We start from the raw sequence: 13429 nt of genomic DNA on the forward strand, positions 1-13429 counted from the left end.
TGTGTCACTGCTATTCCATCCCTGTCCCTGTAAAGCTGTACCTGCTCATGCAGCTTCTGCTGCATAGGATTGTTGTGACATGGGGTTCTGCTTAAAATGGGTGCAGGTCTTGGAAGCTGAAATCTGAATGAATTACACTGCCTAAATTTTGGGGTTGTATGAAGCACAGACAGCTAGAGGGAAGCGATTTTATTAGTAGAGCATGGGGGGAATGCTGTCCTGTAATGGGTGTCTTGTGCCAGTCATACATGCCAGTCCTTCACCCTGGCTTGTAGGTATTTTAGGTAACCTGGTAGGGAGGCTAGACTTAATGCTGCTGTTAAATCACTGGTCTGCTGTAATTCTTTATGTGTTTTTCTACATAAGGAATAAAAATAATATAAACCCTTTTATAAACAGCTTTGAAATCTCTGCAAAGTGCTGTAAAAACTGAATTTATTTACCTGTCTGAGAAAGTGATGTGAAGGGGGGAAGAAGTGGATCTGCCCATTCCCTGAACAGGGCTCTGCTGTGTATCAAGGCAGCATCCTGGGTCATCTCTCTTTGTGAAGGGTAAGGATATTGAAACCATCTTCTCCTGTATGAGTCTGGTCTTTTCTACTAACACAGGAGAAAGCAATCATAAACACTGAGTTGTAATATGAGGGCAGGTGATGTGAAGTACTTTCTGTCTCTGTCTCTCATACTCTTTGTTGCAGGAAGATAGTGAGGAAAGCGTTTTTCATTCCAAAGGCCAAGCCAAACTATATGATACATGTGGTTATCCTGTGTGCAAGCTATATCTCTATCTTGCTAATGTGCAAGTAGCGTTTGTCACCTCATACTGTAACTGCAGTCTGTCTACTGCTTTGTTCCTTTTTCTATTTAGTTCTGTTTTTGAGATTAAGCTGGTATTTAAAAACATATTTTTTAGGAAATTGGGTTAGGAAAATTACTTCTGTTGAAGAAGTTTTTAAAGAAATTATCTTCTGTATGTGTCTTATAGTATTCTGATGTCTCAAGGAACAGCTCAAACACCACCTCAAACTCTATGTTAAATAGCATTTCTAACCAGGAAAAAAAAAATTTCTAATTCATAATTATGTAATACCAGGATCTTTATCTAAAATCCTTTTTTTATACTGGGTCTTTCAATATGTAAATTATTCACAAATGCTCTTAAGTTATTATTTGCATTAGTTTATCTGCAGATTAGTACATATATATCAAAACACAGTTTGGTTTCCGCTGTGGAACTCTCAGGGAAGGCATTTTTTTTAATTAGTAATTTAAATACATATTTTATTGAAATACTAAATTTTCTTAGATTTTGTCATTTATTTTTAAAATGTGAATAGTTTTAATTGCAATGTAGTAGGTTACTGTTTTATAAAGGAGAGATAAATGATTTATTGTGGTTCTCTAAATAAATCAGCAATGTCCAGCTGATGTTTGAGGGGCAGCATCCACTGCTTTGCCTACCTACAAACCAAGGTGGAAGTTACAACTCATAGACAGAGCATGGAAATACACATGCACAGAAAAGACAACGTGGATTCCTTGGTCAAACAACTACTTGAGAAGATGTAGGTATTTTGACCTTCTAGTTGTCCAGCCTGCACATGTAAACTCCTTGCAGTCAAACTGGCTAAGCCTTCTGGGGTAGTCTGTAGCAGAGAAATGTTTTTCTATTCTCTTAGAAGGTAAAGGAAAAACACTTGGCCAGTGTGGAGGAGAATGTTGCAGAAAAGGAGGAGGGAGTTGGAAGAAAATACAAAGGTGCTGCATTAGGGAAGGGGATCCAGGAAACACTGCAGTAGGGAAAGGGAAGAAGAGGAAGCCAGATTGACTGGCTGAGCACTGCTGTTGTAAAGAAAGATGGACACAGAGCGCAGCCTGGGATGTTTGATTAGGAAGGAGGTTTCAGGCTGATATTTTTACTTGCCATTTTACCTCCAAGCAGAATTCTTTGCCAAATGTTTAATTTAGGCAATTTTAACTCCTGGAAGGGACCCTTTCTTTGTCATACCGTAGGCATCTGTCTATTAAAAATACGATTTTGTTTTGTGTTTTTGGAAAGTTGTATGTATGTCAGACATCTGTCTTTAATACATCAATGCTGTAGTCTTCTGGTTTGGTCCTGGAAAAGTAGTACAAATGGAGAGTGGGGTGTGCTGTCTTCCTGCAGAACAGGAACCTCTTCAGCACTGTCACTGCCTTTGAAGAGAACTGGCTGTATGTCACTTGAGACAATTTGCTTTTCAGCTGTGTGAAGTTACCGCCCTCTAGTAATATCCAATATTTTTGGTACTTTAAAAGCCCTCAGTCTTTTTGACTATGCTGATTTATGAAATCTGCTGTTAGGATAATTTGCTTGGGCTGTAGTACTGATCTGGAAACACAATTCTTTTCTTTAGGTGCAATGTTTAAATACCACTGACCTGTTTGTTGTCAGAATTATGTTTAAATACTAGATAAAATCTAAAATCTGGTACTATCTGAGAAGTCATTTCTTTTAATGATTTTAGTAAAGAGATATTAAACAGCTTTATTACTGAACAAAAGGAAAATATCGTGGAAATTATCGTTATTATTAGCCTTTTAAATTTCAAAATTGCTTTCTGGTTTCCTAAAGATGCTTATTAATAAATTAAGTCCTACTAGAAACATGGAAAAAAGGCTTTCTGAGTGACCTGTGTGATTAAAGTTTCCTGATGAAGTCATAATATGCTTTGGTTTTGGACTGTGTACAGACAGGACTAAAATGTTATTCAATCTTTACTTAGATCCATAGATCCTAATTACAGCTGTACCAATCTTGCTCAAGGATTTAGCATGGTTATATGCATTATGTTCTGGTAGAAATAAAGTAGCTCAGTATTTGATTACTGGAGGAAGTATTGGAATATGGTAATCACATATTTGACTTCATCTGCAGCTATAATGCACTTAAGTTGGGTGGAGATGGCAAAACATTTTTTTGCCCCCAGCAGTCTCATTGGAATTAACCTCCCAGCAAGCAAGTCCAGCAAGTAGTCTGCTGATTTTGTAACAAGGAGAAAAAGTTGTAAAAGAAGCCACACTACAAAATAAACTGAATAAAATTAAGGGCATCTTTCCACTGGAGTGTTATGTCCCATCAGAAAATAGAATAGTTTTACTACAGTATTCCTGCCACCAAAAAGCCTCAGCTGACTACATAGCTGAGAGAGGCTGGAGAATTCATTAGTAGTAGTTTTTGAGATTAGACTGCAGAGTTTAAGGTAGAAGCAATAGGATGCTATCTCTTGTTATTTCTGCTGGTTGCTTTGTTCATATGGCCCTCATGCTCTTATTCAAGCCTAAGGACAATTTAAATGTTGATCAAAAAAAAGGTGTCTTATTAATTTATCATTTACCAACAGTCCTGGCTCACTGGGGAGGTCCCAGATGATTGGAAGTTGGTGAAAGTCATGCTGATCCACAAAAAGGGCTGCAAGAAGAACTTGGGAAACCACAGACCTGTCAGCCTGACCTCAGTGCCTGGCAAGGTTATGGAGCAGATCATCCTCAGTGCAATTGCACAGCACCTACAGGATGGACAAGGGATCAGACCCAGCCAGCATGGGTGTAGGAGGGGCAGGTTCTGTCTGACCAACCTGATCTCCTTTCATGATCAGGTGACCCGCCTGATGGATGAGGGGAAGGCTGTGGATGTGTCTGCCTGGACTTCGGCAAAGCCTTTGACACTGTCTCCGTAGCATTCTCCTGAAAAAACTGGCAGCCCACGGCTTGGACAGGGGCAGCCTGTACTGGGTCAGGAACTGGCTGGAGGGCTGGGGCCAGAGTGTGGTGGTGAACGGTGCTGCATCCAGTTGGCAACTGGTCACTAGTGGTGACCCCCAGGAATCAGTGCTAGGCCCACTTCTGTTTAATATCTTTACTGATGATCTGGATGAAGGGATTGAGTGTAGCATTAGCAAATTTGCTAATTGGTACAAATTGGATATTGGTACAAATTCAGAATTTCTTCTTAGCATTGTATTTTTAAAACCTACACATGGCTGGGAAAATCAGACTCCATACCTGTAGGAATACCCCTTGTTTACTTCTTCTGGAAAATGGACCCTTTTCTTAACTCTTGAGTACATGAGTTGTATTTCTTTTCAATTGTTAGAGAATAAATAAGGCACTAATTAAAACCTTGAAGCAAATTTCCAAACTTCCTCCCACAGCAATATCCAGATCCATACAAATTTGTATGAGTCAGACAAGTGCTTGATGAGATTCAAACCAACACACAGCATTTTGTTTTTCTGTAACCTAAAGCAACTATAAACTAGAGTTGGGGTTTTTTTCCAATTAAAAAATATGAAACATACTCTCATTATTTTAATAAAGCAGAGTGTTTCAATCAAAACTATGAACTATAAATTAATGAGTGCCTTTTAAACTCTGGACACATGTGGAACTGAAAGGCCTATTACAGAAGTTGAAAATCTGTATTAAATGAATACACCCACTACATCTATTGAATAATAAATGTGCAGCCCTCTCTTTTACTTCTGAACAACACATTGTTCATATTAATACCATAGTAATTAGCTGAGAGTTTTATGAGACATTGTAAATATACTTCAGCTACACTTTTCAGTTACTTTTGGACCGTGTTTGATGGTGTAAGTATCATGTTGCCAGTCTGGTCTGGCTGCTCATCCTGTGTGGTTTAGGCTTTCATGGCATTTACTTTTATGGCTTTAACAGGGTTATGGCTGCAAAAGTTAGAGAGGTGGGTACTTTGTGACTTATTTCATTAAGCTCTGTGCTGGATAACACATATGTTATGTGGGGATTTCCTCCCTCCTTGTTCCATAAGCTATTACGAGTGTCCAAAGAAGGGCAACAAAGATGGTGAAGGGCCTTGAGGGGAAGCTGTATGAGGAGCGGCTGAGGTCACTTGGTCTGCTCAGCCTGGAGAAGAGGAGACTGAAGGGAGACCTCATTTCAGTCTACAACTTCCTCGTGAAGGGGAGGGGCAGACACTGATCTCTTCTCTGTGGTGACCAGTGACAAAACCCGAGGGAATGGCCTGAAGTTTTGTCAGGAGAGGATTAGGTTGGGTATTAGAAAAAGGTTCTTTACTCAGAGGGTGGTTGGGCACTGGAACAGGCTCCCCAGAGTACCAAGCCTGAGAGAATTCAAGAAGCATTTGCATTAGACTTTCAGGCACGTGGTGTGACTCTTGGGGATGGTCCTGTGCAGGCTTAAGAGTTCGACTCAGTGGTCTTTATGGGTCCCTTCCAACTCAGCATATTCTGTGATTCTGTGATTTGTTTATTGCCATAAACACTGTCTACATTGTATTTGATTGGTGAAGTTTTTCTAAAGCCAAACATGCTTTTATTATGGCTTAAGAGTTAAGAGAAGAGGTGTGGAAGAACCAAAACATATTATGTTGTATTTTTTATGTGCTAGTGGCTTTTACACCTGTTTTCCCCATTCCCTTTCTTCCTGATTGCTTCTTCTGATAAGAAGTGACAGAAAGTGGCAAGTAGGCCAGTGCTGTGGATGTTTACACTAATGTCTGATAGCTACAAAGCTATGTATTCATGGAAGGGAAAAGTGACATTTCCACCACATACAGGAGTCATATAGAGGCCTTTGAAAGCTGTTTTCTAATACAGGACTGAAAACATTACATGACAGACAACTGGTGTATCTGAGTTAATACTAGGGTACTTGCCCAGGCTTGCCAGCCAAAGGGGTTAACCAGAAGTTTCTGGTCCAACATGATGGATTCTGTTTCTATAAATGTTGTAGGTTCAGTAAGTGAGACTGGCCATGCTTAAAAGGCTGTGTTGACCTTGTGTTCAGATTCCCCTTGGCAGAGCCAAGTTCTCATTTATTTAACTGGGCAACTATTACAGCAACATTTTACAAATTAAATGCAATTGTATAAACCAAGATTTTTCAAGAGGCAAGGTTGTAGGGTAAAGTGACTTAAATGACTGTGACTGCCAAGTCACAAGCAGGTTTTGTTAATTTTGAGTAATTTTATGTCACTTTTAGATTTTTAGTTATATCTATTAGTTGATGGTAGTATTTTTTTGCCCACTGTCTCCTGAGCAGCCTGCAACAGCCCTTTCCCTTCATCTTCCTCAACTTTTATTCTTTCATCTTAAAAACCAATCAACAACCAAAAAAGGGAAACATGTCCATACAATTTCATATTGCTCATTTCTCTGTGATTTGCAGGCCAAATCTGTTTACCCTGTAAGTACAAGAACACTTTAACTTGAAGCTCTGCCAGCTCATGCAGAAATTCAGAATTGAAACCGAGTATCTCAGATGAGCATCACATGAGGCTTACTGACAAATACAGGCATTAATCTATATCGTGCATACCACTTGGAGCTGGAAAAACAGTGAATGATAGAGCTTTGTAAAAAGCCTGAACCACTAGACTATGTATATTTTGCAGTTTTGTTTTTCATGAGGATGTTGAATCTAAAGCCAGTGTTTCTCTTATGTTTTAGGTGCTGTAGCAGTTCTGATCCCTCGCCTAGACCTGGTGATTTCTTTTGTCGGAGCTGTCAGCAGCAGCACTCTGGGACTGATTCTGCCACCTCTGGTTGAAATCCTCACTTTCTACAAGGAAAACTTAAGTTTATGGACGGTATTTAAGGATGTTTTTATAGCTGTTATTGGATTTGTTGGATTTTTAACAGGGACATATGTGACGGTTGAAGAAATCGTTTATCCCGCATCCGCAGTTCTAGCTAACGCAACAGAGAGCTTCCCTGCAGATTTAAATGCTACAAACGTGGTGGTTGGTTTAAAGTAATAACGAGGAGCTGTGAACTATTTTGTTCCTTAACAAGAAATTCTTGACTCAGGACCTGCTTTCAACTACTGGTACTGTGTAGAGAGGTAGTTCGTTAGAGATGTAGGGTATACATGTGAAAATACGTTATTTTTTTAGAAAATAATTATATATCCCTTCTGGACTCTGGATGAAAAGTTACAGGATGTTGTTTATCAGAGCAATATTAGTTTCATGATGCAAAAACATTCAACACCACAGATGATAAACAGTTTATTTTTGTACATTTTTTGGTAACTCTTATCCTGACCCATTTTTTACACCATTTCTTTATCCTTGATTTCAACTACACAAATGTATAAAATATTGTATTTTTTTTTACCTATTGCTAGAAGTCTGTAGACTGCATATCTTTATTTCTGTTGGAACATATAATAATTGGCTTTGGATTCTTATGTTCTGCCTTAAATAGTATCTAACATGCCCTTTATATATTTTTGCTTCTTTTGTCTATTTTAGAAGAAAAAAAGAACAAGTTGATAAGTTGGTAAATGGGCAGAAATTGGTTTTGTTAGCAAGCCTGTGTGCTGAGTCCCCAGGTGCAATCCGGATTTTCAGGGTTCATATTTGACTTTCTGTCTCACACTTCATAGATGACTTTCCCTCCAAATGTTGAAGCTCTGTTTTTGGTCTTGTTTTCTAAAACCCCCTGTATTTTGTACAATAATAGAACTATTTATCATACTCATTCCTGTTCTGAAGAAACTTATTTTTAATTATAACATTCCTCCAAGAAATATGGTATGCCAAAACCTCTCCAATGTAGTCATACAAATTAAGATAGAAATATATGTAATATTTTGCTTGCCTTCAGTATATTCCTCAGAAATCTACCATTTGGTAATCTACCATTTGGCATTACAGTGCTAGAGTAATATATTGCTAAATATATTTATATATTTTCTTGTCAGAATATTTCCCTTGTCATCTACCATCTGGTGACTGTAATGAGCACTTTCATCTCCGTGTTGATGAGGGCATTTCTGATAGGGATTCATTATAGCATGTAGTTTAAACTGCATATATTTGTTCAAGCAATAGTTTTGAGTAATGCTCTAATTTTCATTTTAGCATGGACAAAGTTAAGTACTTGGCAGGCACTTTAAAAGGAGGAGTCTCTGCAGGTGCTTTCTTATGAAAGTGCCACAGAGGAGCAAATACAGGTAGTTAGCAGACACAAAAGGTAACTTCAGCTTTTCATCTTAAAGGGTTTTTAGTCTTTAAGCTGTTTTAAAAGACTTGGAATCTAAGTATTTCCATCTGTTTCATAATGAATCTGTTGTTTACCAAAACCATAAACTACACACCAATAAGAATATATTTCTGTGCAGCATATTTTACTTGACATTAAATACTTGTACATGGAACATTTTTAGTAGACTGAGAGGATTTAAATACAAGTTATTTTTCCTGCGAGTTTTCCATCTTTCTCCTTGTGTGTTTGGAGAATAAAGGACTTTCAAATCCATTCACACTGTTTGTTCTGCATCAATTGTGTTGTAGTGAGCAACTCTGAGAAAGTGCTTCTACCAGGGTGCAGAAAGACTTGAGCAGTTCAGAGTTGGGTGGTTAATTTGGCAGGTGCAAGTGAATACTGCCATGGTACTATCAATGAAGATTTGCTGACCTGGGTACCTGCAACTTAAAGAGGTGGCCTTGGTGCCCAGTGAAGGTACCATATCTTTTTGAAAGGCTGTAACTTGTTTAGAAGCTTGATAGGTTTGAGGGGTCTAAACTTAACCATCAGACTTTGGATAACCTGGCCCAAATACAAAGCCATACACATCTTATTGCCGTGTCTGACAGCAGTGCAGCCTGTCAGGGCACAGATTTTCAGACAAGTGTGTTGCCACTGACTGACCAGATATGAAGTAGTGTGTTTATGCAGTGGGCCAGTGTTGCCACGTCTAACAATGTTGTATCATTTGAATCTTGAAAATGTTTATTAAGATATTTTGCACAATGTCAATTTTCTCCTACAGTGTAGGATTTTTGTTATTTTAACACTCATACAATGCATTTGCATGGCCTGCTCTTTCAAATAGAAAGAGTCAGGCATCAGAGTATCTTACTTTGGATAAGATTAAAATGTCACGTTGTAAAAAACTAAGTCTGACTAATGAGAGTGTCCTGTGAAGCATTGCCAAAGACGTAAAAGACAGGAAATTGTGACAGAAACACCTCTTCTGAATAAGAATGTTCATTCAGCTTTTATAGTACTGTAGTAATAGCTACAAGTTAAGAGGCAGGGAGTGAAACTGAGAGATTTCATAGGTATGGTTTACATTAATATATATTTAAGATGGAAATGTACTTTAGCACAAGCTAAATTAAACTGAAAAATGTATGTGATTGGCTTATGTTCCTGAAAAGGAACAGAAAGCTATTGTATTTATATACTGTACATGAACTTATATTTTACAATATCATATTGTTAATACAGTTTTAATGTAATTTAATAATTAGCTGCACTACAAGTAACTGGATCATTTTCTTGTCTGTAACTGTTCATCCTCAAGTACTGGGCAAGTAAGAGGGTGGGTTTGCCTAATGTTCTGTAAAACTTAAATCTTCTATATCAATAAAGACTACAAATTACAATGCAAACTCAGTGTTATCCTGCCTGTCACCAGACCTGTGTCACTAGAAGAAGTAGGTGTCCTAATGCAGAATTTGCCTTTGAAATTATCCAAGAAATGGCAAGTGAGTGACTTGAGACTGTCAGACAAGCTCTAGAGCTGATTTTTCATTGATAATAAATCTCATCTCAAAGTCACATAAGCATTCCTGAAAAATCCCACCTCTGCTCCAAGGTTTTTCACTAGAGCACAGTTCAAGTTAGGCTTCTGCCTAACTTTATCTTTTTAGAGGTGCTTTAGTAAATAAGTTAACATTGTAAAATTTATAATCTACAATTTACATTGTAAAATGTAAAAAGGGATGCAGGTGTCCCCACTGAAATTCCTGTTCCTATTGCGAAAACCACAAAGAAATATCAATCTTTTTTTTTTTAAATTGGACAAGCCCTCACATATTTGCTTTGGACTTGGCGTTATCTGTGAGTATGAGTGCTGTGTCAACATGTTGATAGATGTGGGAAAGTGTTACTTGGAAAACTATCAACTGGAAGTGGGGAATGAGATTAGTTGATGAAAACCTTAAAGGATTCCACTCAGTTCATTTTAGGTAGAGTAGAAGGAAAGAAAGTGGAAAAGTGATTATTTTATTCATTTTATATTAAAATGTTTCCAGGTGATCTGGAGAAGCAGTAAATATCACTACCATTCTATAATTGCTGGAATGTATTATAAGCCTTGTCAGACCTCCCATTCTTCTGCTTTAATTTATTCTGTTTTGTATGGAATAATCGTTTTTTCTGCTCCTTGTGGGTTTCTCAAGTGTCAAAGTATCCTCTGGTAGAAAACTGAGCAATGTAGCTAACATCTGTCAAAGTTCATTTTTCACATGCTGTCCACAGAGGAGAAACCACAGCAAAATTTTGGTGGAGTTTTCCATGGTTTTGTGTGTTATCTACAGGTCTTGTACAGATGTCTTGGTTATCCTGGACCATCTTAACATGGCACGAGAAGTCTGAATCTTGCCCAAAGTTAGCTGAGTTACCCTCCAGACTCCAGCATGGTATTGATTAGTATTGTAGGTCTGTGAGCTGACTACACCCCTGGACATATGTACTGAGACCAGTTTAAATATTAGTTTATAATCACTAGTAGCTCAGTGGTTTCATCTTCAAGTTCTCCTAGAACAGTTGCATGAGTAGCATCTGGTAGTCGTAATTTTCTTACTCTTAATTTGTTTTCCTAAAATGCTTTTATTAACAATTAAGAATTGATGTCAATTTACAATTCCATAGATTCACTCCCTGCAGATAATAGCTGGGGTGAAAGTAGCATCTAAATAGACCTTCAGTCTGACTTCAGCAGAAGTTTCAGTGCATGCAAAAGGAGATGTCTCAAATTACAGAAGAAGAGTCTGCAAGGTTAAATGGCAAAGTGCTCATCTCCAGAGACACAAAGGAACACAGAGGCATAATCATGAGTGGATGAACTCCACTTTAGATATGTTTACCTTGGTTTACATTCTTACAAGTAAGATCTTATTAAGGGTTTATCTCAAAGGAATGAATTTCACAGGTTGCACCAAGTGATTGAGGAGCCCATCTTGTAGAACAGCAAGGAAAGGGGCCAGTGGTGTGGCTGAAGGCCAGTCTCCATCAACACAAAAGGAATGGGGGAATCCCAATAACCTCAACAGAGAAGTGGAGCCCCTGACCTGGCTGCTCCCAGGGTTTTCACAGGACAGAAATCAGCCCGTGGTCCAGGTGAGAAAACCATCAAATGGGTTGATTGGGGAGACTCTCAGGATCACCTCATGAACTGAGAGCAGTACTGCTTACAGGGGATGGGCACACCCTGTGGGACATATGGGAAGTGTATTTTGGGTTTGTACAGGACTTGCAATGAACATTTTGGATAGAAATCAAAGGTGGAAAAAGTCAGAAATCAAAGCATATTGGGAAAAAACATAATTTATGATTCTATGAATGTAGAGATAAAAGGGGCCAGTCAACCACATGTGAGCAGGAGATGGTCAGTGCCTCATGCCTGAACAATATAGTCTCTCCTGTCTTCTCACTAAACTCCATTTATAGCTGTTTTCTTTGGTGTCAGCTGCTGGAGACCATGTCTAAAACCAGAAGCTGGAGAAGTCCTTATTGTGTTTCTTTATTTATATATGTATATGCTTACATATATGTTTGTTTGTGTATTTTTCCTACTAACAGCCTTTCATCCTCATCAACCAGAGAGGGGAACAGAATCAGACCGTTGGTGCTGCTTGGGAGTGTGAGACCACTGTGTTTTCTGTGTGTGTTGATCTTTGCTGCCGGATGTGTGTATGTCTGGGGGGTGTGTATATACACATGTGCTTGTTGGGAATTTGTGCTCAGCCGCACTATGGGCTGAATGTGGAGCTGTGGCAGCCTCACCCGCTCTTTACTACCAGCTTTGGTAGCTCCTAACAGGCCCCACTCATATTCCCTGAGAAAACTAGATTCTCTGGAACTCAATATCATTGCGTCATACTGCTGAGCTTTGGCCTTTCTCTCATTTTGCAGTAGAGGATACATGTGTCCCCCAGCACTCCTTTTCTTTAGATAATAGCTTCTTTAGTGTTTTTTAAACAGCTCAATGATTTCTTTAAATTTGTGGATGTGGAAGTTTGTGAAGTGCTTTTCATGCCTTCTCTGGATAATCTATTTGACTTTGAATGAGTGAACTCAAACTACTGAAGCCAGTGAAGTCCTTTCAGTTCTGCTGTAACTTATGCACATAGTTTTATTTTGGGAGTAGTTCCATATGTATCTTAGATACTCAGGGAGAATTGATTGTTCTGTGTTTTAGTTTTCAGCAACTTTCCAAAATTCAAATAAATCATATCTTTAATGTATCCAGTCTTCTAAATGTTGGAATAAAAATGCCATTGGAAAGTTCAGTTTATTGATTATATTTTTTTTAGCATTTTCATATATAATACAATCACTTGCTTTGCAGAACAGAACATTTGCTTTGTTGGTTTCAACTGCCAGCCCTGAGAAATCAGTCTTGGGAAACCAAGCCCAGTGCTCTTTTTTCATACTTCTTCAGGGTTAATAAAATCATTGTGAGAATTAGTCTCTTAGCATCATCTGTGCTACACCATCTTCTTCAAAGCCCATGAAACTATTGCTGTTAATGGATTCATATTGATGTAAAGTATTGGAGCAATTCTGGCGCACGACAAGAGGATCCATTTGTTTCACAGCTGGGTGGGCTCCGGAGCGTGTCAGTCTAAGGCTCAGCAAACTAATTATCTCCAAAGTGACTAAATTACTCAACTGTCCATAGAAATAAGTCTATCAGTAAGAACTTGGACTCTTTCACCTCGTCAGCCTTACAAACCACCCTTGACAGGTTGTTATGGTTTGAGATTGCCCCCCCGGGAACCAGGGGCTTAGAGGTGTTTGGATGCCAGGGCAGTTTTCCCTGAGGGCCAATCACCGCTTGTTTTGTTCGCTCCTGCTGAAAAATCATATATACACAACCGGCTGAAGTTGTTGGCAATTGGTCTGTGTCTGCTGCTGTGTGTGTGAGAGAAGGCCAAGGGGTGGCAGGGCCTCCTTCTTCCCCGTCCGGGGGAAAGGGGGGCCCTGCAGCCCCACAACTCTGCCTAAGCCAGGGTTGGAGGCAGCATTGGAGTGAGTGTGTGTTGTGAAGGAAGGGATTCACAACACCTGAAGGTAAGAGGGAGAGAGAGGCAAGCTCCTTGCGAGGAGGCCAGGCCCTCTTTTCCCCCTCCCTTTCCAGCCAGACTGCAGAGCTCGGGACACTTCGTAACTGGACCGAACACCTGTAGCAACAGCTGAGCGGGGGCTTTTTCCCTCTCACTGTTAAGTGGGAGTGGATGCGAGGCTTAGTATTTTGAAGCTGAGCCAAAAGAGACAGGCTGATAACCGGTGCCAGGGGAAGGAAAAAGCCCCGGGTGAAATTGGAGACGGGCCAGAGAGAGGCTCGGCGGGTGCCCTACAGAGGT

The 13429-nt window shown here is 39.3% G+C and overlaps 1 protein-coding gene across 2 annotated transcripts in view; it reads left to right on the plus strand.

Annotated features, from left to right (window-relative positions):
• Positions 1–8309, plus strand: part of SLC36A4 (solute carrier family 36 member 4) — a 91605-nt gene extending 83296 nt beyond the window's left edge. For both annotated transcript variants that reach the window (XM_027647076.1, XM_027647146.1), the window contains exon 11: positions 6495–8309. In XM_027647076.1, coding sequence (XP_027502877.1) covers positions 6495–6802 — 308 coding nt within the window. In that variant the 3' untranslated portion in view covers positions 6803–8309. The remainder of the gene's footprint in view (positions 1–6494) is intronic.
• The last annotated feature ends 5120 nt before the right edge of the window (positions 8310–13429 follow it).

This window comes from Corapipo altera, unplaced genomic scaffold (genome assembly GCF_003945725.1).
Source record: "Corapipo altera isolate COAL_440 unplaced genomic scaffold, ASM394572v1 0, whole genome shotgun sequence".
NCBI classification, from domain to species: Eukaryota; Metazoa; Chordata; class Aves; order Passeriformes; family Pipridae; genus Corapipo; species Corapipo altera.